Source organism: Protopterus annectens, chromosome 2.part2 (assembly GCF_019279795.1).
Source record: "Protopterus annectens isolate FY-2018-M chromosome 2.part2, PAN1.0, whole genome shotgun sequence".
Lineage (NCBI taxonomy): Eukaryota > Metazoa > Chordata > Ceratodontiformes > Protopteridae > Protopterus > Protopterus annectens.
In genome coordinates this window covers 165,484,483-165,509,737 of record NC_056730.1, presented here as the reverse complement: position 1 = coordinate 165,509,737, position 25,255 = coordinate 165,484,483, and the positions used below count along the sequence as shown (strand labels likewise).

The following is a 25,255-nucleotide window of genomic DNA, read 5'->3' as shown; positions in this document are numbered from 1 at the left end:
ATTATGCAGCACCTCTCCATCTCTGGACTACACTGGCCTGCAGGTTAAGCAGAGGGGTACATTAACATCCTTCAAACAGAATTTGGATGACTACCTGGGTGCCTCCAAAACCACAACATATTCTATACTAAGAAAATCACAGGATTAAGCTGCTGAAGCTGCCCACACAGACTGAATATGTTCTTTTCCATTTCACACGTTCCTGCTTGGTGACATTTTCTTAACCTTCTTTACCATGAAAGGCCCTGTCCTACAAGATCCATTTCACTTCCTCAAAACTGGTTATACCATGAATGCTCAGGAAGGCCTCAGTATTCACTGTCACATGAGAAGGACCAGCTGGCATAACAGACATATCATACTTTACCTTAGCTTCTGAATATCAAGCAAAGGAACACATTAGCTATATCTAAATCTAGTCCTGTCATTTAAATGGGTAATCATACCTTATCCCTGAATGACACCATTAAAAGTCTATTTTAATTGTTGCTTTGATCAATGGTCCCTTTGACAGCATGCCAAGTAAATACCTAAGAATCTGTAATGTTGTGCATATGTGCACTAACATGAAGAAATTAATGAGGCAAATGCATTCCAGCTAATTTCTGAAGTGCAGTGCACACCTCTGCATTAGCAGTATGCCATCTCCTCACCATGGTGCAGAGCTCTGTTTATGTGTGCAGTGCCCTCCCCCCAATATGCACACAGACACACTCCTTTAGTGGTGTTTGGAGGTTTAAGCTTTGATGCTGTATATGTTTATGGTACATACCATGTAGATGCAACCACAAACAGAGGAATTTCAGCCATGGATGTTGTCCACTGTAGAAAATGCAGTGTGCAAACCATATATTGTATGTCATGCATAGATGCCCACTAAAATTCTGCAGACTATAACTGTGATTCTCAGAAGAGCGGTACTGAGAGTGTGGGGTGCATAGTAGTGGGGTGGACATCAAAGCCCTCTGCAAAAAAGTACTCACCATAACATTCCATGTTTGTAGTCCATCTCGCCCTTCATTCTTACATATGGGTTTGGAGCCAATCCTCGGCTCCGACTTGGCCTTTGTGCAAGCTCAAAGTCTTCTAGTTGGCGTCCTTCTCCTTGGGGGCTGACAAAAATTTATTAGGTCTCCTGGGGACTGGCTTCATGGCATCAGGAGACTCCCACACCTTTCAACTAACAAGCTCTAAAAGTTCATCAAAGAGTGGAGACACCCAAGAGGCTGGAGGTAGTGACCCGAAAGCCTTCAGGTACACCAACTCCTCATCAGAAGGGGCAACAGTGGGCCAGCCACACCTCTGCTTAAGGTTCTCTAAGACGTCCACAAAGGAGACATCAGAGGACAACGTGGGGGACCCTTCTGACTCCTCGAGGTCGGTGTCGGAGGTAAGAGACTCATCCTGGAAGTCTACATGCTTCCTCTTGCATGTCCTCTTCTGAGGGGACTCCTCAGAAGGATATTCCAGGGAGGTCTCGGAAAAGTGGGGGCCACTAGCCGGGGGCTAATGAGGCTGTGGGTCTCTGCTGTTCAGAGAGGGAGTAGGTGCTGAGATGGAAGTCGGTGCCTGATGGGGAAGATTGTCGGTACCCCTGGGTGAAGCTGATGATCCGGGCAGCACACTCCTCATCATCTCGAAGGCCGACCTCTCCAGCTTCAAAAACCTCCCCGGCTCCGAGGAGACAGAGGACGCCATCAGCTCCAAGAGAGATGTAGGGTCAGAGTTCACCCTAGCCGACACATGGAGAGGGAGACTCGGAACCGAACAGGTCCAGCTCCAGGCATCCCTGTCGGGGCCGACTGGGGAGCTTTGGCTCCTAGACACTACGGACGGCACTGAAGGTGTCGGAGCAGAACTCGGCTCCAAGACAACCTCAGGGGGAGCTGGAACTGAAGGTTCCACAATCAGCAGTACCGAGCACTCCGGCTCCGAAAGCACAGCACTGCTCGGAGGAGGAACCACAGAAATGGAAATGGACTCAAGTGGTTCCGGAACCAAATGAGTCAGAGCCAACAGCATTTTGGGTAAGGCAGATGACTTCAGGAGTCTCAGCACTACTCTCTCCACATCTTTTTCCGATAGGCTCCTGGAAGATCTGGAAGACAGTGTGGGAGCTCTAGACCTCTGTAAGCTAGGGGACCTCAATTTTGGGGAGACCAGTACAGGATCTCTAGAACGACTCCAATGTCTGCTATCACTGGTCGGCTCCGAACTGCCTGGGGTTGACACTGTAGCCATAGTAGCTATGCCCTCGATCGGTTCCGAAATCAGTGGAGCTGAGGAGGGAGGAGACTTGTCAGGTTTCAAAATTTTAGGAGGCGGTTCCGAGGCACCAGATGGCGCCGGGGAATGCCTCTTGGAAGGTTTAGTCTTTTCTTTCTTGGATAATCCATGTGATTTAGAGGAGGAAGACGAACTGACCAGGTCTTCCTCAAAGGAAGGCTTAAGGAGACCTTTTAATATTAGTTTATGCTTTCTCTCCTGTAGTACTCTGGCACTGAAAAGCTGACAAAACAAATACGTTTCTTGTAAATGGATTGCTCCAAGGCAATACACACAGTTACTGTGGCCATCGGTAATGGACATCTTCTGCGAGCATTTCACATACTTCTTAAACCCAAGACATAGCACTGAAGATGCAGCAAAAGGACAAAAGCCAAACAACCAGAGAGGACTAGGTCCTCTAACTTAAACGGGCCTAGCCCTTACTGCACTAGCAATCACACAACCACGAGGACTAGGTCCTCTAACTCAAATGGGCCTAGCCCTGGGTAGACAAAGGAAGGGAGAAACCTAGGTCCTCTAACTCAAACGGACCTAGAAAGGAGGATAGGAAGGTCAGAATTAGCAAATTTACTGGCACGCTCACACAAGGCAATCACACAACCACAAGGACTTAGAGACCTCTATACAAGAAACTATGCCTTAGAAGTGAGAAATCTTGCAAATCAGGAACCCTTGTCAGCTAAGGTAAAATCTGACAAAAACTATGCGGATTACTCCAAAAAAAAAAAAAACAAAAAACAAAAAAGCTAACACTGCACACTAAGAAACACTAAATAGCTAAGCTAATAACGCACTCTAAAGAATACTGCACACAGAGAGTTAAACTGAGCGCAAAATGCGCCTTAAGCACCAAGTATCAAACTACCAATGTCTGAACTAACCTTGCCCAGAAAACAACAACTAAGGGCAAATGCCCGGAAAATGAAACTAAACTGGCACACAGGATATCAAGGAGAACAACAAGGCCAACGGCCAACTAGTTCTCAACAATAACTAGCTAAATAGAGGAAAAAGGTACTGCAATTGACTAAACTATTCGAACGATAGGAATCAACACAAGCAAAGGCTACATAATTCTAAAGTTAAGCTGAAATAGCAAAAAATAGAAAAAAATGGGTTAAACTTAGCCACGGCCAAAGCACATCTGAACTCGTCAACACGGCAAATGAGATATGGGGATTGTACTGGTGCACCATGGGATACCTACCTAGCCACGAGCCAACTAAAAGACTTTGAGCTTGCAAAAAGGCCGAGTCAGAGCCGAGGATCGGCTCCGAACCCATATGTAAGAATGAAGGCAAGATAGGACTACAGAACATCTTACTTTTAAAGTGAAACAGTAAGTTTCAGAACATGTTGTTTCCTGTTTGAGTAATGGTTCATTTTTCAAAGAATCACATCTTGCAAGATCAGGTCCTCCACTTCCATTAGTAAGCCAGTTTGCATAACCCTAAATATAAGGAAATGTTTTCTGGTGCCATCTTCCCCACTGTGCTGTCATGCATCTTTCATTTCATACTTCAAAAGGCCAAGTGTTACACAATGCCATGCTTTGGGAATTAACACATAATAAAGATGAATGATGACAACTACTATATGATGAACAGGCTACCATTCAATGTACACTGGTGTTGTAATGTATACAGAAGTCAAACATAGTACCCTGTCATGGTTTTGGATGTACAGAATGCTACACTGTATGCCTTATTAGAGTTACACTGAAGACAAACAGATTGCATATTCCTGTTGCTGCATGTACTGATACTGTTGGTACACAGGCTACCATGCGGTGTGTACTGATATACATAGGTTGGCATGCTGTGTGTACTGATACTGTTGGTACACAAGCTGTAATACTCTGTGTACTGATTTACATAGGCTGTGTCATGCTGTGTGTACTGATACTGTTGCTACACAGGCTGTCATGCTGTGTGTACTGATACTGTTGGTACAGCCTGTGTACCAATAATATCAGTACCAATAGTACTGATACTATTGGTACACAGGCTGTAATTCTGCATGTACTGATATGATACCATAGGTATATTGGTACACAGGCTGTAATTCTGCATGTACTGATATGATACCATAGGTATATAGGTTGTCATGCTTCATGTACTGATACTATTGGTACACAGGCTGTTATTCTGCATGTACTGATACTGTAGGTGTATAGGTTGTCATGCTGTGAGTGCTGATACTGTTGGTACACGGGCTGTCATGTTGTGTGCACTGATACTATTGGTACACAAGCTGTCATTCTGCATGCACTGATATACATAGACTATCATGCTGCATGTACTGATACTGTAGGTATACAAGCTGTCATGCTGTGTGTACTAATACTGTAGGCATATAAGCTGTCATACTGTGTGCACTGATACTGTAAAACACACAGAAGACAGACGGTTGATTCATAGTACTAGGTTCACTGGCTGTGATATTCTGTACCTCGTGGAAGTTACATATAACAAAGATAAATACATGCTACCCTGTTCTGCCACAAGGCACACTGGCTGTCATACTGTCTGTCATACTTTTCTACTACATCCAGACAAGTCTTCTGGCAGCTGAGCTCTATATGTGCTGTTTAGTGTACCATAGACATGAATGGCGTGCTGAGGTGCAGCTACTTATGACTATCTGTGGTACACTAAGCAGGTTACAGCAGTGTGAGACTTTCTATGAACCAGACAGCTGTCACTGTCATGTCTGTGTCATCTCAATGCATTTCCCATCTAGTGCAGAGGGCCTCTATGAACACAAAAATATAGTTTAAGGAATGAAAGAATAGTTTAACAGTGGGATCTGAGGATATTTTGCGAAAGCAACAAATGTTACTAGGTTCCGACATTGGACCTATGGTTTCTACAACAGACTCAAAGACACTTCACAGGAAGACATGCTGATAGTGATGACACCCTAACCTCACTTTCTCTACATTTTACAGCAGAAAACAAACCCCATCTCATGCATTATTAGACTTCATACGTATTTTACATATGAAATACCCACATGCATACATTTGATCTAAAGTAGTATGTCAAACACATTGTGCAAATGTGTCCACGGTATTTAAATAAACGTGGCTAAATGATGTTTCTTTCTTGAGATACAGATGCATTTCAGAAAACATACAAAACACTTTGTAACCATTGAAAATAGATTTGCATTCCATATGGGCACAACCAAACATAAACTGGTATTACTGCTCATCACTTTTGAACCAATTTTGTGCCAAGATGTGTTTTCTAAAGGCACAGCACTATTCCAAGTCTGTATATGTTTGGCAAATGTATGGAATCTTGGGTCAGAAATCTCTCTGGTGTACAGCAATCAGATGAGGTGCACTGACTTAAATACTGCAGTCAGTTTTCAGAGTACATAATAACAGTGACACTTAAATATGTATTACACTTAAAATAAAAATCACACCGAAGAACACGTAATATCCAAAACTCAATATCACAGGGATGTGATGTACACTGAAATAATTTAGGAATATATTAATGAATTAGAAGAAATTCTCAATCAGTGTTCAAATTTTCAAAGTGCAAAAGCTGTGCCATCTCATTTCCAGGATACACGGGTATATGTAACTCCATTCTCTGTTAACATCCATTTTTAAGTCAGTGTTCCATCAGCTATATAGAGTACATTGACATGTTGTAATTGACACCTGGAAACCCATCCTGGATCAGAGCTGCAGGAGTATATACTTAGCTCTTTGTAGGTAGTCATACACAAATCACTTTATTTTATGGGTCATCATCACTCAGCGGCAACCAGTGACATTAAACCCCAAGTTTTTGCTACATATGAAACTTGCAGCATTCATGATAAAATGGGGACAGGACAGTAAGTGCTTCCTTCAGGATTAGCATGACTGCATGGATTGCCAGCTGAAGACTTCATATTATTCTTGCCACGTCTCTTAATATCTGAAAGAATATCTGAAAGAATAAATGATAACAGAGTCAAATACTGTTTTTTTTTCTAAGCTGCTCTCTCTATATGAGAACTTAAATTTTATGTACATTATCTAAATGATCAAACAATTACTTATTGAATAAAACAGTCAGATCTAGCTAGTAACAAGTTATACTTGCACTAGTATTTATGCCCAGTCATCAGACATGTCACCCACAGCAGAAACGTTCCATTTTCCAAATTATAAACGCTACCATGGCAAGAATATGTTTCTGATTTTGCTGTCCAACTATTAAGCTCCTAAAAATGTTTTGTAGATATTCAATGCTAAACATTTTCTGATACATAAAAAGATCAAATGCCCAGAAAGGAGAAATACACTGTTAGGTGCAAAAGTTTTTAACAATGCTCTAATCTTAATACCCATACTGGCCATACATTCTTCACAACAGATGCAACCATAACCTCCTTAACAAAATATACCAAGGCAGTGCAATGCTTTAACAGTTGTATAATGCCCCGTTCAATCTTGATTCTGTCTGTCTGTCAGAAAAGTAAAGATGGCGCTAGAAACTTGGCATGTAGCACACTAATCTTTGGTACCAGAAGACCAGACAAATATGGCTTCTTTCACCCCATTATGTGGATGACGTCATTTATGGATAATAATGGCAACTAAAACTACTGCACTCCTGAGCTGCTATCCTTTGAATGAGATTAAACGGAGGTCTAGCCTCCTTAAACTGGCAGTAATTCAAGTGGATGCTGAAGATGCAATGGCACCAAAGAAGAGAAGGGCAGGTTGAATACAATTCTGATCAAATGTTTACTAGTCTATATAATACCATCTTAGCTTTCCCTGTAAAAAGGCCATTGATCTAGTGGAATCTACCTAATCAAAAAAAAAAAAAAAAAGACAAATTCATGCAAATCAGTACAGTCTGGTCACTTAGGTGGAAGATTTAGTTTATAGTGGGTACGGGCTTGTATGTAAGTATGCATGTTTCTGTTAATTTGACCTTTTAATGTCCATTGCCCCTAATGTCACAAATTTCCATTTTTGAGCATTTGGTGATTTGCAAATATAAAGATATAGACAGCAACACTATGACTTATTTTTTTTATTTCTCTGTTTTTTTTTTCTCTGTCTTTTGTCATTACAATCCATGCTATTGGTATAACATGAAATGATAGGAGTATTGTTTTTATTTGAATGTAACACAAAATGAAGCACTTTTGTTTTGATTCCCACCTTAGCTGCCTATTATCAGCGGTGTTGTGTAGCCTGTCCTTTATATCGTTTTGTCTTCCCTGACATATGTCCAACTTTGGAACAGGAAATTACAAGTGGGTTAATCCTTAGTGTAAGTAGTTGTGGAAACTCTGTGTGTGTGTACAGTATATAAGGGTACCCCAATATAACACCATCTGAAATGCTACAGAGGACATTATTTGAATGCCCTACCTGTATGGAAAGAGTACATAAGGAACGCAGAAGTCTAGAAAAATATCAAAGGAAAGGAGGAGTCCAGCAAAAAATGAGAGACAGAAAAAAATGAATCGCGCTAAGAAGAAATACTGGTTGGCTAACTAAGAAAGTGGTCACAGTAGTATTGAACAGGCCATCATAAGCACTATTCCATCTTCTGGAAAGTGAACCAGCAGTTGGCACAGAAAATATCAGGTTGCAAGTCAAAGACAGAAAGATGAAGATAGCCATTAGACACCATTCATAGGGGATGCAAGCAACAATATGCTCACTAGTGTACAGAACATCAATGTCAGATGGATGGAGTACTTCTAGCAACCGCTATATTATGAAAACCTCACAGAAGCTGTACTGCCCCATATACAGCTTAAAATGAAAGAAGAAGAGCCTACTCTAAGTAAGAACAACCTAAGGAAAATTGTCAGGTAAAGTAGCAAACACAAATGAAGTCATGGCAGATATGATCAAGATGTTGGGTGGAGAGAAAGGCATATCCCAGATGACTGGATAATAAGCACACTAGTGCCAGTATACAAGAAAAAGAGGCATTCCCAAATCTGGACAGTACAGAGGTATCAAACTCCTGTCAAGCGGCATGAAGTAGCTGGAAAAGATGACTGATAAATTTCTATATTACTAGAAAGTAATATGGGATTCACATCAGGATGCAGAACATCCAACCCAATGTTTGCAATGAGACAGATAATAGAGAATAAGTTTCAGATAAGGAAAGTGTCCAACTAGGCATTTCTAGACTTAGAGAAAGCAGATGAGGAAGTCCCAAGCCAGCTGACTGGGTAGTTCTGTAAAGGTGTGAAGTCCTGGAAACAATGGTAAAATTAATGCAGGCTATATACAAGGACCCAGCTGAACAAGTACGGACAGTGTTCAAACTCACGGATGGGTTCCTATTAGGAGCTGGGATTCCTCAAGGTTCAGTACTCAGCCCACTTGTCATGACTACATTAGCAAACAGGTCAGAGGAGACAGATCAACAAAGCTGTTCTATGTAGATGACGTGACATTACAAGCAGACAGTGAACACGAATTTCGTAAAATGATAGGGAAGTAGAATGCAAACTGAAAGTACATGGAATGAAACTGAGTACAGGGAAGACTGCTGTCCTGGCAGCAAATGGGAGAAATTAGAAAAAGCTGAAAACTGAGACAGAAGAGAATGTAATGGAAACAATTAACAGTTTCAAACAAGGTCGTTGAAGAGAAGGAACATCTGAATGAGGATGTCAAAGCTAAAAATCACAGGGGCTGCATATGACTGGCATACAATGCCAGGGATTTTGTGCGACAGAAGAATGTCAAAGAGGCTGAAAAGTAAGGTATACAAAACAGTGATACAACTTGTACTCCTATATGGTACTTTCCTGGGCAGTAAAAGCACAGCAGCTGGGGAAGCCAAAGGTGATGGAGATGCAGGACCTGAGATGGATGGTAGGATGCACACTGTGGGACAGATGAAGAAATGAGGACATAAGAGCAGAAGCCCAAGTAGCTCCAATTGCAAAGCAGGTCAAGCAGAACAAATTACCATGGTTCAGGCACATGTGCAGAAAAGCAGAAAACACCTTGGTGAAGAAGATTTGTAAGAATCAGGAAGAAGGCAAAATGAAATGAGGGCATCCGGTAAAGGGATGGAAGGACTGCACGATGCAAGACCTGAGACTATCAGGCATAACTGTTACAGGTAGAAGAGTGGCACTGAATTGAGAGAGGTGGTGACAGTTGACCCCACATAGAAAATAGTAAAATGGGTTGATGATGATGACAACCCACTGACCCACCCAGTATTCAATGTGCATTACATAGGCTAATCTACAGACTATAATTATCAGTCCCTTCAAATGACTGAGGGTCATTGGCTGAAAGCATCTACCCACCCTACTCTCTCTCTCTTTCCAAGGATAACAGAGTTGGCAAAAATGTCACTCCACCCTATCCTCTTGCTTGGATCCTCAATGACAGGGTTTAATTATTGAAACAGTGTAGTTGTTTTGTCCTCAGAGATACCACCTTCTAAACCATGTAGCCAGCTTCTGATAATCTCACTTTTATATAAACAGAATTTATTACAGAAATGCAGTGCTACCACATGTGAATGTTCTACTGCACCTCTTATGAATAGGTATTCTAGCACCTTATGGAATTCCCAGCTCCGAGGCATTCCCTAGCTTGCAGCAAACCATAAGCGGCATCTACAATTTATATCACACATGGTGTACTAAAGTGCTCCAGTTGCCACCACAAATGCAAAACTGACATTCTGTTCTGAATGCCTGCACTGTATTAAGACCTGATCAGCATTTGACAATTGCGCCCATAACAATCTGTTCCTGGGACAACTGCCACCTTTGCCCCACCCTAGCTATAGCTCTAGGTCTCCTTACAATTGCAATGTGCAACTCCATTTGCTGCCTGCATACTAACAATGAAAAAACAGTTTTTCAATACAGTACAGTCCAACAGATAACAATAAGAAGTTTAGTGAGTAGAATTAGTAGCATAGTTGGTACTGGTATAAAGTGCTATATTTCTGACCTGGCAGAAGCCACCACCTTCTATTAGATTAGCTTAAACACACCTGTTTTGCACAAAAGCTACAAACTACTAAACCTGGTCAGTAACATGATCTGATAATGAAGGGCAGAAGTATGGTCCCCACCCTTGCTCCTCTTCAGAGGATTCCCACAAGATAAATTTCTGACCCTATTCTTTTCTCCTTTTTATTATGTAGCTAACTATCAACTTCCCTGATGCAGAAGTCATATGCCTAGATTTCAAACTGCCCTGATCTCACAAATAGTTCAAGCCTTCCTCCAAATTACTAGAATTTTTTTTCAAAAATTCAAACTCCTTCCTTAAAAATAAAACCCTGACGATACTAAAGGTAATATGATTAAGCATATTACTGCATTCAGAGAACAAAGAATGATGTAAGGCCTCTCACTTAATGCTCACCCACCACACAAACTGTGTAACAAGATAAAATAATAAAACTGCACAGTGTAACAAGCACCCTTCATTTTGTTATCGGACATATCAGAATGGCTATCTGCAAAGTTGTAATCTGTCGTCAAATGCAGTACTGTCTCCCTGTTATATTTGCTTTCATTCAGCAGCATATCGGTTAGTAGTATCAGTAGCTCAACAGGTAGCAAACTTACAATTAGTAGTTAAAATCCAAAGGCTATGGGTTCTAGTCTACCATCAGGCACTTGGATTCATTTTTCCAGTACTGACAGCACAGTGCACAGTAAGGGAGATGCTACACTCCTAGGTCTGCAATCCTTCACATGACATGCTAAAACTTGGGTCCCATCTTCTTGAGGTAGTGCTAGATCTGGTGGACATCAAAGATCCCAAGGCAGGTCTTGAAAAGAGTACACACGTTGCTTTATTTTTACATCTTAATTCTAGACACATTTTTACATTTTTACTTTCATTTTCACAATATTTACACTTTCAGTTTCACATTAATAATATTTATACTTTTCACATAGTCAGAATCGCACTGGCATCACAAGTACAATATTCCCTAATTATTTATTTTACCTTTTAACCTTCCTTCTATCCCCACCTTTAAACCTACCTTCTACACCCATCCATCTCCCATCCTTCTTCCATGACCATCTTTTTATTTAAGCTGACACATGTTCATCCTCTCTATTTTTGCTATATAATAATCCAATGCATCTTATTTTTGACATTACCTACATTGCTACAAACAGTATTTTGTCCCATTTATCCATTTCATGACTCCTTCCTTTCTCATACTTTCCATAAAATATCATATCTATATTTATATTTATGAATCCTACGGTCTTGCACTCATTATAAACAAACATTCTCCAAAACATTTAATTCTTTTTACACGCCAACAAATTGTGTTCTCTTGCTTCTTTCTCACACCGTTCATTACATTTCCTTTCTTCTATTACTTTATATTTAATTTTACCTTTAACTGGCAATCTATCCAGCAAAATTCTCAACAGAAAATACCCTGCCTCATAAAACATCTAAAAAATGTTCTTTCTATTTTTACAGCATTCCTTACCTTTTCCTTTAATTCTTTCTATGGATATCCTAAGTAATATTTTTCATGATCATATTATACTACCTCCTAAGTATTTCCATCGATTTCATTAAATTTTAACTTTTATGACTTAACTTTATTTTCATCTTCTTTCCTTTCTGTCCCCTCCTGCTAACCACTTAATTTCATCACACCTTCTTTTTGCACACTTCTTCATATCAGCCAGGTTACAACCAAGCCAACTTTGGTTCAAGAAATCATTGACAGGTGCCACTTAGATAACTGGTGCAGGCTATGTGCAACATGTGTGCCCCACAAATGTCTGTCCTTACACTGCAAGGTAACCCCATACCTCTTGAAATCAGTCTGTCTGACCCTGGGTGTACTGGGATCTGGGACATTCCAATAACAAATGGGAGATGCTGTAGGAGAGTCACAGACAACTGCCAGTCACATCCTCGCACAATTCCTGGCAGCAATGTTCACCATGGTAGATAAACACATATTCTTCCCAATAGCACTCATGGAGTGTCGAAATGTCATGCGCCAGCTCTGTAACATTGCCAACTTCCCCATGTTCTTGGTGCAATAGACTGCACCCACATCCCTGTTAAGACCCCTGTGCAATCAGGTTCAGAAAGATGCATAAATAAGAAAGGGGTGGCCATCACTGAACTGTCAGGTTGTGTATGCAGCAGATGACAGCATAACAAATATCATGGCAACTCCCCCCATTTAACGTCCATGCCACTGCCATATGCAGAGAAAACGTTCTGAAGACTGTATCCCCACATGGTAAAATGCCTGAGGGACTCCTACTGGGCAAGTACAGGAACACAGCTAGGATATAAGCTGTTCCATCATGCATAACGTTGACAAGGATGTAAACATGTGTGTCCCACTCTCAACAACAGACGACTGTGGTTATCCACTTGAGCTATGGGTAATGACCCTGTACAGTGTACCTTCCAACCCTGCACAGCATGCCTACAATAGAGTACATGCCATAACAAGAAACACCATAAAGCATGTGTTTGGCATAGTAAAAGCCAGATTCAGATGTCTGGACACATCTGGGGGGGGGGGGTGTAATATGTGTTTTGGTTATTCAAGTTTTCATTTAGGTCTTCCAGAAATGAGGACTATATAGCAATACTACTACTTAGGATTCTGTCAAAGACAATGACTGTTATTTGTTTACAGTTTATCAGGTCATCAGTTACAATAATAACTTCCAATTCTGTTTTGATATACAGTAATCTAGCAGAAAGTGATTCATAAGAAAAAATAACAATGCCCCCCTACAGTGATATTTGTATAAAGACAAGTATATTTATGACAGCCCTTAAAGTGTATTTCTTCACATTGCCAAAATTCAACGATGACTAGAAGATTATATCCATTCTCACATGCAATCAAAATAGCTCATCAGCCTTTTGTGTAAAACTAGGGGCATTTCCCGAATAAAATGAAGGAGCGTGATTAGCTCTAATGCAGTGGGGTTTGGTGCTTTCTGACTGATGCATTGGTCTAAAAAAGTTTTAATAATTGCTTGAAAACTCCTGGTAAGTCATTTTTCCTGCATTATAGCTCTAATGAAATCTATTCCTGCCAAGAAAATAACTAAATTCTTTGCAGTTATCAAATTATTATTCAAACAATACATATTAAAACATCTGTTAAAAAGAACAGCCTTTGAGAACTGTTAATCAGTCATTCTAGAAGGAAGAAACTCACTAAAACAAAGATTAACTCTAAGGTTTATGAGCAGAACAGGAAATTCTTCAATTATTCCATACAGATGTATCACTGTATGGTCTAAAGATCATTAATATATGCATTCAATATAACAGAATCTAAGAACCAATGTTTGTTAGTAACTTCCCTAATAGTCTGGGGACATAACGTTTAAGGTTTCCTAAACAGGAGATTTATTCTTTTTCACAAGATGAAAGTAGCAGTTTTATTCTGCGCTGAGTCTCAAATTATAAGCTCACCATGGGAAGGAGCAGAGCAACTAATATCAGTAAACTGAATAAATGGAAGTGTAACATTTCTCCTGTGGCCATACTTTTCATTTTTCCACTTCCAGTTAGGGAAATAAAACTTTCGTCAGCATTACAGCTGTGGATGTCATTCCTTTTGGGACCTCCTTCAGAAGTAATTAGTGGGCTCTGAATATGCGCATCATTCACCACTGCAGCACCATGACGGTATCATCACATTGTGAGACACTAGAAATGGAATCATCATATATCATCACTACAGCACCATGAGGGTATCATTCACATTGTGAGACACTAGAAATGGAATTGTTATATATCAGAGTTCTTAACGAGTCATGAAAAACAGTTCCAACTGTAAATTATACTCTGTACATGAATATGTTTATGTAGAGTAACTGTGGGGAAGTGCTTCTTGCCTCTCCATCAACACAATCTCTTATTACACATTCGGTCTGCATTGCCACTATATGAGTTACAACAGAAACGACTATACATTCATTTAGCAGCCCATTTATGTCTTTTCTTAATATCAATAACTGCACTTTCATACTCTCTGTACTGACAACATTTAGTACAGGCTGGTGTGCCCTGATTAGAAAAAGTATCCTTACTTAAGCTGAACATACCACAGCAGTAGAAGATAACACTGTTTTCCAGTAATGAAAATAGCCACACATTGAGCTAGCCTATCCATTCTTTTAAAATCTCAAATGTATTTCACAGAAAGACAAAAATTCAGACTCTCTAGCTGCCCTGCGACTCCTTTCATGCCTGTCGAGCATGTCATGATAACATGATTAGTGCATTGTATGTAGCCACTGCTGCTCATGATACAGTCGCAGAAGAGGTAAACAATACAGGGTCCTCCCTTGCACACTAACCAGTACCATCCATAATCCCACACAATAATAAAAGAGAAAATAAAGTAATATAACTAGTGCCTTACTATTTCCCCTGTAGTTTTAAACTGAAAAGAAAATAAAGCCTGTTTCTTCTTGCTTACACACCAGCAAGAGCGTAAGCACACCACACTGTCCAAAAAGCTATCTCATCACAGTCACAAAAGAAATAAACACAATGTGCAGCCTGACCAGTATCTGCCCAGATCACAGTAAAAATAAATGAAACTAGTATCTTGTTATCTGAGGTACATGTTAGTTTTAAAGTGTAAAGGACAAAAAAAAATCCAAAGAAATGCATTGGCAAATCATGTTTTATTATCTCCTGGTCATTCTTTCAGTTTTATGGTTTTGGATGCCCTGGAACCGAACATCCGCGGGGGTGACTTGAGAAATCTCACAAAGGTACGTGAGATGGAATGGATTATAAATCTTAGGGCAGACAGATATCCAGGAATTAATAATATAGTACCACTGAAACCACTTTTAAAAAACAGATGCCTGTTCGTAGGATAAATATGTTATGACATTGTGTACCTACTTTTATTTGGCTGGATGATCAGGTGTACCCTTACGTTTGATACCAAAAGGTAATCAAAGCAGGGACTGGATTTGAGATGCCAAGTGCATGGGACTTGGTACAAATGAAAGACGTTTGTGCTCATGTCAAGTATACTTTGTTTTCATTTTATTTCTCTATTCAAGGGTGTACCACCCACCAGTGAATGATATTTCTTAACAAAAAGACCAAGGAACTTTAGCCGCTGCTTATGGTTTTTAATTGGCTAAAAGAGGAGGTGTGTCTCTACATGTGCCATTGGAAGGCAACCCATACAGGAATTTGATTTAAGCTGTTGATTGGATGAGAATCCGTTTTAAACTAGTGAATGGAGCTCATGGCATAGATCTGATGAAGGCTGAAAAGCTGAAAGTGCTCATCTACAGTTGAGCTCTGCTTTATGTTCATGTTTTAGTCTGTCTTCCTTTATTAAAAATTTTTCGTGATTTTACCTGATTTTTAATCTAATTTTTTGGCATCTCATGGCAGTCTGCTCCTGGATATTTTACACAAAAAAAAAATCCATCTCTTTTTTTGCTTACATAACAGCAAGAGACTAAATACACCACACTGTTGTAAAAACTACCTGCTTGTAGTTGTAGGAGAAAAAACAATACCAGGTCCCATTTGCAGCCTAACCAGAACTGGTCTCTAATCACACTCAGCAGTAAAATAAACAAACCACATTGTTCAAAAGCTATCTAATTGATAGAATTTTACAAGTTTATATTCCTCTTCATTCCATTTTTAACCATAAACCAATCATGGTTGTATTCACAGTATATCATCAAGCACAGAACAACATCTATGGATAAATTTAGAATAAACCTTAATGTATCAATTCTATTTCCAGCTTTAACAGAGTAATAAAAATTGAAACTGAAGTACTAAATCTACGCAGTATTGTATATTTACTATGAAACACCGGCCAAAATAAATCAATTTACAAAGAAACAAAGAAAATGGAGACTCTTGCTCTATATGACACCTCTTCACACTGTACTCCAAGACCAAACTTGTAACTGTATGCTATTCCAGATTTACTATGACTATCAGCATTCCAGGTGTGTGTGTGTGTGTGTGTGTGTGTGTGTGTGTGTGTGTGTGTGTGTGTGTGTGTGTGTGTGTGTGTGTCTTTTCCAAAAGGTGCTACTGCACATCTTCATAGAACTGTCTGATTCTTTCTTCACTGACATTTGTTGTTGGAGCATAAACTTGTGTCACGGTAATGTTTCATGAACGGCTTACCTTGTACTCTGACTTTGATTATTATTATTTTTTTTGTGCAGTAACTGGGCTATGATTTTTGACATCCTTTTATTAGCTATCATAGTTGTGAGGGGTACTCAATTTCTTCTGCAAGATTCTCATTTACAGTAGAAGATCTGGTGATTATCTGATGTAAAATAACCCCTACAGTTTTGGTTCACTAATTCAGAAGATATTGTTTATTCTTGTAAAACAAATGTAATATATGTGGACTATTCAAAAAAGCCACTCAGACAGACCGTCTTTGGAGGGTAGAAAGAAATCACAATTTGTTGTCTTCATATAAAAAAGTCAGCTTTTGAGTTCATAGTGAAGTATAAATGAATTATAGTGCAAACTTCAGAAAACCGTAACTAGAAATAATTTTTTTAAATTATGTGCGTTTTTATATTAATTGACAGCAGGTATAACTGTGCCATACTTTCTGAACAGTCATTTTAGGTCATATGTTATAACATATACTACCACTGTGTACTTCTATGACAAATATTGTCAAAATATATAGGCAGAATGACACAAATGCAGCAGTGTAGTTCATGACACAGGGCCTTTAGATGGCACTTATAAATACTGATGGTAAATATTTGAGAAGATGAAATAGGAGATAAACTGACATGTCTAAAAGTGCTTGTATTTTAAAGAATTTGAAATATTTATGCAAATTTTAAGCATATGTTGTATATTAAAAAGTTAAGTAAAAATACTTACAGACACCCCCGATAATTATCGCTAAGATGACCAGTGAAATACTAAATGACCAGATGAAAACAGGGAAATGCATAGTTCCAAATGTTCTGCAATCCAGATCTAAGGATTCAGATAAGAGACAAAGAGCATTAGATCACACTCATGCGGCTTAATGTAAAGTTTTTATTACATTATCATTTGCAGGTATTACAAAGGAAAAGGTTACTTACAGGTGAAACTGTACTGCAGACCACTAAACTAGGTGATATGTCTCTCAGAACCAAAATATTCAATTTAAAATACAGGAAATTAAATTTGTGTGTCATCTACCAAAGTGAGACCAGGTAGACTAGCTACCTGCGTACCACAAACAGCCTTTTTAACTACTATGTCAGGTCAATAATCTTAATTTCAAAGAAGCTGAATAATGCATATCACCTGGAAGCAAGTGCTCACACAAAGTAAAGCAGACCCCCCCCCCAAAAAAAAAAAAAAAAAAAACATGCAGGTATCCTGCTAAAACCATGGGCTGCAGTGGTACTTTTCAAAGATGCAAATTTAAAGGTTTCCAGGATATCTACATTTTTTGAAAGCAGCCAATGAGGAAGTAGTTTACAATGAGGAATACACTCTTATCCCTACTTCAGGCTCTGCATCAACCAGGCTGCTGCAGTGGTAACACACCATCTGCAAGATATACATCTCAATTTACACAGCAGGTGAATTGATAATGTAAGCCATGAACATCTAAAAAGCTATCTTACAGATTACATGCCTGTGGTTTTTATAATGTTGTTGTTTGTCTTTCTGCTTTTTCCCGGTAAGGGGTCGCCACAGCGGAACTCCGGTCCGCTAATGATTGACAGTAGATTTTTTTATGAAATGCTGAGGTGCCAGCTCGACACCCAACCTTCAACAAAGGCACGCCCATTTACGCACACATGTCTTTCGAACGCTATCCAACCGCAGGGAGGACATGCAGACTCCACACAGAAGGCACTCCCAAGCCACTCCAAGAATCGAACGGGAGAACCTCTTACTGTGAGGTAACAACGCTACCACCGTACTACTGCGGCATATCCTGTGGTTTTTATAATGTGTGAGTGCTAAATACAAACACTGAAAATGGAACTGGTACTTAGGACAATGTGTGAACATCGAGCTACACAAACAAGCAGTTTTGATGGCCTGCCTAAATTTGCACACACACTCCAATGAGTCTGAGAGTACCAGGAGGTCAAAGAGCAAGGTTATCAGAGAATGAGAGACAAGTACTGAATCCTCTGGTAGTCTGTTTTGAACTGATCATGTCACAGGATGTGAAAAGGGATAACAGGGAATGACACGCTGTGAAGCATGTGTTGGTTGTGTCCAGGGGTGTAGCAGGCAAATTCATCTTCTAATCACAAGCTCTTAGAGCAACCCCCCCCTCCCCCGGACAACTATAGCTTAGAAATGGACATATCTCTCAAAATGCTGCTCCCAGCATTTAATAAAAGTAAGTATAATTTTCAACTATTCCCTTAAAGCCATTACAAATATTATTTTTAGATTAGCAATATTGCACCTTTCATTAAAATCATTCATGTAGACAGTTCCAGTCTCACAAACATGTACCCCACCCCCTCAGCTGTTCACGTGAAGAGCAAAAAAAAAAAAAAATGCTCCTTCTACATACTAAAACAGCAGAGTACCCTATTCATAGACCACTGCCCCCCCCCCCCCCCCCCCCCCCCACCAAGCTCTTCAAGTGAAGAGCAAAGCAAAAAAAAGTCTGCCTTCTAGGGGCACATCAGTCACCTCTGCCTAAGGAGCCAATCATATCCCATTGTTGCACCCTGCCCTACTTCTTTTTTCACATTTCACTTAAGAGGTTATACCTCAATAGAATGAGACAACCATTTGGAGATGGCCAACTTTGACACAGGTTGTTCTTTCTTCTTACCTTCATAAGTAATTAATAGCTGATCGTTTATTCTAAAGGTTTTAGCTCTGCCAAGATGTCGGAGTTGTCTGTAGACATCCAAAATATGGAGGAACCTTCCTCCCTTGTATTTATGCTGTAAAAACTAGACAGGGGGTTGACAGTCTGGCTCAAACTAAGAAACCACTTTAGGCATAAAGGAATGAAGGAGTAGGTCTTAAGGAAGTTCTATCTTTGCAGGAAATAAGAGAAGGTTGATCGATCCACCATAAAAGCTTGCAACTTGCACTCTTCTTGCAGAGGTCAGAGCAATCAGAAAAATTGTTTTCCATGTTAAGAACCTTAACTCAGCCTGATTATCTGGTTCAAGTAGTCAAGAGTTATTTTTTCTAAAATAAAGATCTAAAGAAGAAGCCACACATTGTCTAGGTGAGTTGGTATGTAATACACCTTTCAAAAACATTTTGATATGTGAATGCACTGAAAGGTGAGGATCTGTTTAAGGACTGCTGAGATGGCCAACAATGAATCTTTACATAGGAGCAAGAAAGACCAGTGGATAATAAAGAAAATAGGTATCGAAAAGGTATTAAGACTATCATCCAAGCAGCAAAATTAAGTTGTTTTGAGTTGGGATGCATCAAACACTCACAGTCCTGTGTGAGTAGGCCCAGTTTGTGAAGAAGCTTGTGGTAGTTGCCCTTGGCAATTTCCAAAAGAAAGGAGAACAGCTACTGCCTGGGCCAGAAGAGAATCATAGCAATAATCTTTGGAGAGTCTTTCTGAATCTTCAGAATGACCTTGGAGCTCAGTAGAAAGGGTGGAAAAGCAAACAGGAATGTACAATTGTGCAGTAAACTTACCATAACAGTAGATGTTGGAATAACCACTGCTGCAGTAGCCTATACTACATGGGTTATGATATATTATTCCTCTTCAAGAAAAGAGAATGCATCTGTTTTCTATACTTCTTACATGGAGTCCTAGTGCAGAATTTTGCCAATGGATTGTTGTGAATGGAGGCAAATAGATCTGTTTGCCTCCATTCACAATAAACGAGGAAACAGTTCTATCTGAGGTGTTCCCCACAGCTAGATTAACTCCTAGAAGATCCCCTAATTCAGTTTCATGAGGGTTGGTCCTGGTCCTGCTCAGTTTGTCTGGCACAAAATTTTGCTCTGATAGGATACACAGATGCCTGTAGAGTGAGACTGTGCTGAAAAGCTACATCCTGGACTGCAATGGCTACTCCGTACTGAGAATAAGATCAGGTTCCCCATTTGTTTATGCATCACATTACTGTGGTATTGTCTGTAACCACTTGCAATGATCCTAGAACCTATAGATGATAGAGAGTTCAGAGCATTTATTATAGCTGTCATCTCTTTTGTTTGTGTTTTCTTCTTTTTTTTTCAAAGACCCTGCACTTTGGCTTCCATAGACACTGCTCCCTATGATAAGTCTGGGCATGTGTAGTAACCAACTGTGCTAGAGTTGGAAAGGAAAATGGAAGACCTGGATTCAGATAAAACTGATATTTTCTCCAAAGAAGTACCCTTTTTACAAATACTGAAGCAGGAAACTGGAATGACAGGGGGTGCTGATTTAGAAACGCCATGATTTTAGTTACCACTGAATTTTTCTCATGTGGAGTCTAGCTAGACGGATCACGAGTATCATGGATGCCATGAATCCTAATAGCATTAGAAATTCCCTTGCTGAGGCCTTGATTTGACTGGAAAATTTCATGAAAAATTCTTTGACATGAGGAGTCCAGGACACACCACAGGAAAACAATCGTAAGCAGGAGTCAAGCAAGATTTTGGGATGTTTTTCAGCAACCACAGTCTATGCAAGAGATCTTTCACCCAAGTAAGATTCCTGACATTTTGCAAAGGATTCTACAAAGATAAGCATGTGAAAAAATGTGAATGCCTTGCAGTCTATAGTAGGCTGTTACTAAAACTAGACACTTTGTGAATACCCTTGAAATAGTGGATAACCCAGAGTTAATGCACATAAATGAAAGTGTGATCCAGACACAGAAAACCATAATAAATATTCGAAATCTGATGCTAAAAGAATGAGATGTGTCTTAAATCTAGGGTCACTAAAAATCTTAAATGGAGAATTAGAGGTTAACAAGTCATAAAGGGATAATTTAACATTCTTAATGCTGGAACATCTGTAAACTGGGTTTAGAAAGGAGATCTAGGATTTGTCTTTTTAAGGTTTCCTTTTTTGGCACCAGAAACATTCTTGAATAAAAATCTTTTCCAACCCAAGAAGGAAGGCTACTTTTCATCATCCCTGGAGTTAGAAGATGCTGACTGGCAGGAATTAAATAAAAAGTCTAATCTAGTGGTTAAGCAAGAATGGCCTGAAAAGGAGGGAGAGATTCCCACAGCCATTGGTATCCCTAATGAATCACTCTCAGAACCCGTTTATCTGAGATCATCTGTTACTAAACAGAGAGAGATGGTGGACCACATTTTTGGGTAAGAATTAAAGGCTAGCCTGGTTGTGAAGGGGGGCGGGTGGGAGATATTTTATTTTAGACACCCATGGGCATTGCTATTACACGTCAGCAGCAGCAGCTTGCTGTGTCTGCTTATTTCGCTTTTCATAAAATGTCACATAAGTACCTGTAAAACCCATGACAATTATTTTTTGGGTGCCATTACATCATTCAGACATCTATTCCAGTGCCCCACATCCATCACCAAGTCTACTGGCTACTCCAATTTACCCAGTCAATTACCAATTTTCGCCAAGGCCACAGTGGATCTTAAGTGTGTACTAGTTAGTTGGTGCTGTCATTATATCAGGAGTTTTTTTTTTTTTTTCGCATGACCTACCAATACCCCCTCCCTTTCAGCACTAGATTGGCATGTCCAAGGAGTGGATGTGTAATGAGGATGTTGTGTATCACCCTACCTCTACAGCAGCTCAGTCATGTCCACCCTCCACATCTTCATTGGACAATGACTCTCTGCTATATGACATCTTCAGCCTCCACCAGGGATCATCATAGGAGACACCTACAACACTGTCCTCCCCTCAAGGATGAGAAAAGCCTATTCTCCCCACCACTCTATCAGTTGCCCAAGCCACTAATAATACCTGGGTCGCCTAGGCCATAAGAAAAAAAAAAAACTACAAATGATGTAAATACAGCACTAACCAACTAGTACACCCTTTACAAAAAGCAAAACAAGGAGGCACAGCAAGCTGCAGGTGAGCTGTAAAACCATATACAAATGTGAAGAAGAAAGACTTGTAACTTTTGACAAACTCTCTGAATCCGCTTCCAAAGGGGGAACTCGAAATTTTAGTTTTTACATCCTCAGGAAGGTTTTGTTTATGGAACCAAGCAAACATCCTCCAAACAGTTCCAGAAGCATGAGCTCTGGAAGTGGCGTTAACTTAATGATAAGCATACTTCAAATAATGACCAAAATTGAAGACAAACCACACTGGCAACTGTTCAAATTGATTAGCGCTTTCGTTTACTGGCAAATTGTAAACTTCTTCAGATATCTGAAGAAGTTTACAATTTGCCAGTAAACGAAAGCGCTAATCAATTTGAACAGTTGCCAGTGTGGTTTGTCTTCAATTTTGGTTTTTATCAGTTGTTGAACTTTTTCTTTTTGTGGAGATACTTCAAATAATGTGTAGTCACTTAAGACACAGAAGCAATGAGATTACACAAAAATGTTTCGTTTTCTCAGGCAAGGGAAAATAAGCCATAATGTTCCTCACTCTCAAAAGAAAGAAGGCTAAACTTCAACACATGAGCATGACAACTTGGAATTCTAAAAATAACTGTTGCAGAAAAATACACTTTTCCACAAACCTTTCAATGGCTTTCCCACTCTTGTTACAGGGGGAAGGATTAGCATTTTCCAGATTCTTAGCATTAGCTGGATTTACCAAGAAAACTACTGCTGGGTCTGATATGGGGTTAGAAAATAAAAATTTATAAGACTGAGGAACTTTATACAGTGTATCTGCTTTCTTAGGCTGGCTCTCTGGCAAGTTCCAAGTTGAAATAAATACACCCTTCAACGCTGGAAGAAACAGGGGGAACTGGAGTAGGTTCAGGAAATTTCAGTTGCAATAAATCATAACATTTCTTTAATGTCACTGGAAGATCATTATGTTTGCAATAAAATGACTGATTCATTTGGGATATAGTTTCAGAAAAAGAACATCCTTCCAAGGGACTATCAGAAGAAACACTCATCAGAATCAGAAACCCACAGGAAGAAAACTAAAGGTGTCTCTTCACAATTATTTTCCTGTTCAATGTCCTGAATATTACCGGACAGTTAAAAATTCAACTTTCTCTTCCCAGTAAAACCAGAACAGGCAAGGTCAAGAACCTGAGCTAAGCCCAATAAACCATTGCTGTTCACAGTAGCTGAAACCGGCAAAGATAAATGTCTAACTTTTTGCTACATTTGACAAGATTTTTTTAAAAAGTAGACCTACTTTTGACAGGTAAACCTTTCTAGGGACATGTATCCCATTCTCGTTATGCAGAGAGGTGTTTCACACACCTTCTTCTAAAATCAACAAGAGTGGTTCTCCATGCCTGCTAAGGGTACTCCAGCATCTATAGAGGATGTATTGAACTCCAGGACAATGGAGGCTGTAGGGACTACACCACAGGGAGCAGAGGAAAAAGATGAACATTCTGTGGAATTAGAAAGAGGTCACAGCACAGCCACAATTTTTTCACCTGTGGTTCTTGACACACAGATTCACACTTGCTGTTTGGCATCCATCAACTTTAACATTTCTTCTCAATAAATCTGGGGCTTTGTTGAAATGATGGAAGCTACTTTTTTAAAGTTGCATTAGCCCCCCCCCCCCCTTTTTTTATTGTTATTAAAAGCTGCATTAGCCATTGGTTTTAGCATAAAAAAAAAAACTTTGGTAGACAAAGCCACATTGTCCTGATGGAAAACTCTATGGGGAGAAAGTCTTGAACTGTGAATATACTCTTTGTTGAAGTGACTGCTAGCAAAACATGTTTGCCAAGGCAGGAACTTCAAACTGACTGACTGAAATGGATCAAAATGAAAACTGGACATTAACTCTACAAAAAAAAAATTCAGGAAAGGTAAAGAGGTTTCTATCTTTGAAGCTTTAAGTATAAAAGTCCCCTATAGAAAATAGCTGAACCTTAGATTTAACCACCAAGGAAGATAAACTGATAAGGTAGAGCCACTGCTACAACAAGAGTGGGATGAATGGGGCACCTGCCCAAGCTGCCAAATTGTAGGGAGGGTGAACTTAAAAAAACAGAAGTTTGATAACTTACAAACTGTCCGTAATAAGCAGTTGTTACTACAAAAGAGACAGCTATAAACTTACTGTTAAACTTCATTTTTTAGTAAACTATCTTTAAAAGCATTAACTAGCTAAGCAAACATTTCACAAGCTGCCCATTTGCTTACAGTCAAGGGGGGCACCATGTTCTGTCTGGAGTCAAATTACCTTGCTAGAACAGTGATTCTTAAGAGAATTAAGGCAAGCCTGAAATCAAAAAAGTGGCAAGGATCACCAAGTACAATAGGAAGATCTACTTGCAAAGGTGTGAGTGTTTGTTGTTCACACAAAACAGGAAATGTCTTCTGTTTTAATTAAATATTTCCAATCTGCAGCTTTCTAGGTAGATTGAATAATGTATACCATCTCTGATGACAGCAGTTCCTCATTTAAGAGTTAAATTAATTACTGTAAAGTGTTACTTGCCATTAACAAACTTTACAATAAGAGGAGAAAGCTATTACATGATAGAACAAAATCCATAAAAGGGAAATCACCCCTGATCATTATTAGTAAAAAAATACGAGCATTCATAAAATCAACTAAGGCCAATTTTGAGAGAAAAATTGCCATGGATTCAAAGGACAATCATAAGGCCTTTTTCAGCTATGTTAGGAACCTGGGTGGAAACTCCCAGATATGCTCAGAATTAGTCCAAAATGATACAAAAATCACTGAACCCACAGACGTTGCCAACATACTGGCAGACAGGTTCAGTGCAAACTTCACCCCCTCTCCCCCCCTAAAGGAGAGATAACTATCCCAGCGGAGTGTAGCCTCCCAGTCATCTCAAATGCGCAGGTGAAAGCTGCTCTCTC

The 25,255-nt window shown here is 39.5% G+C and overlaps 1 protein-coding gene across 1 annotated transcript in view; it reads right to left on the bottom strand.

Annotated features, from left to right (window-relative positions):
• Positions 1-3,538: 3,538 nt before the first annotated feature.
• The window catches only part of LOC122795580, a 207,205-nt gene continuing 185,488 nt past the window's right edge, over positions 3,539-25,255 (bottom strand). The window contains exons 8-9 of the mRNA XM_044063828.1: positions 17,198-17,296; positions 3,539-6,242 (exon numbers count right to left, since the gene is read on the bottom strand). Of these exons, the coding sequence (XP_043919763.1) occupies positions 6,124-6,242; positions 17,198-17,296 (218 nt within the window). The 3' untranslated portion in view covers positions 3,539-6,123. The remainder of the gene's footprint in view (positions 6,243-17,197; positions 17,297-25,255) is intronic.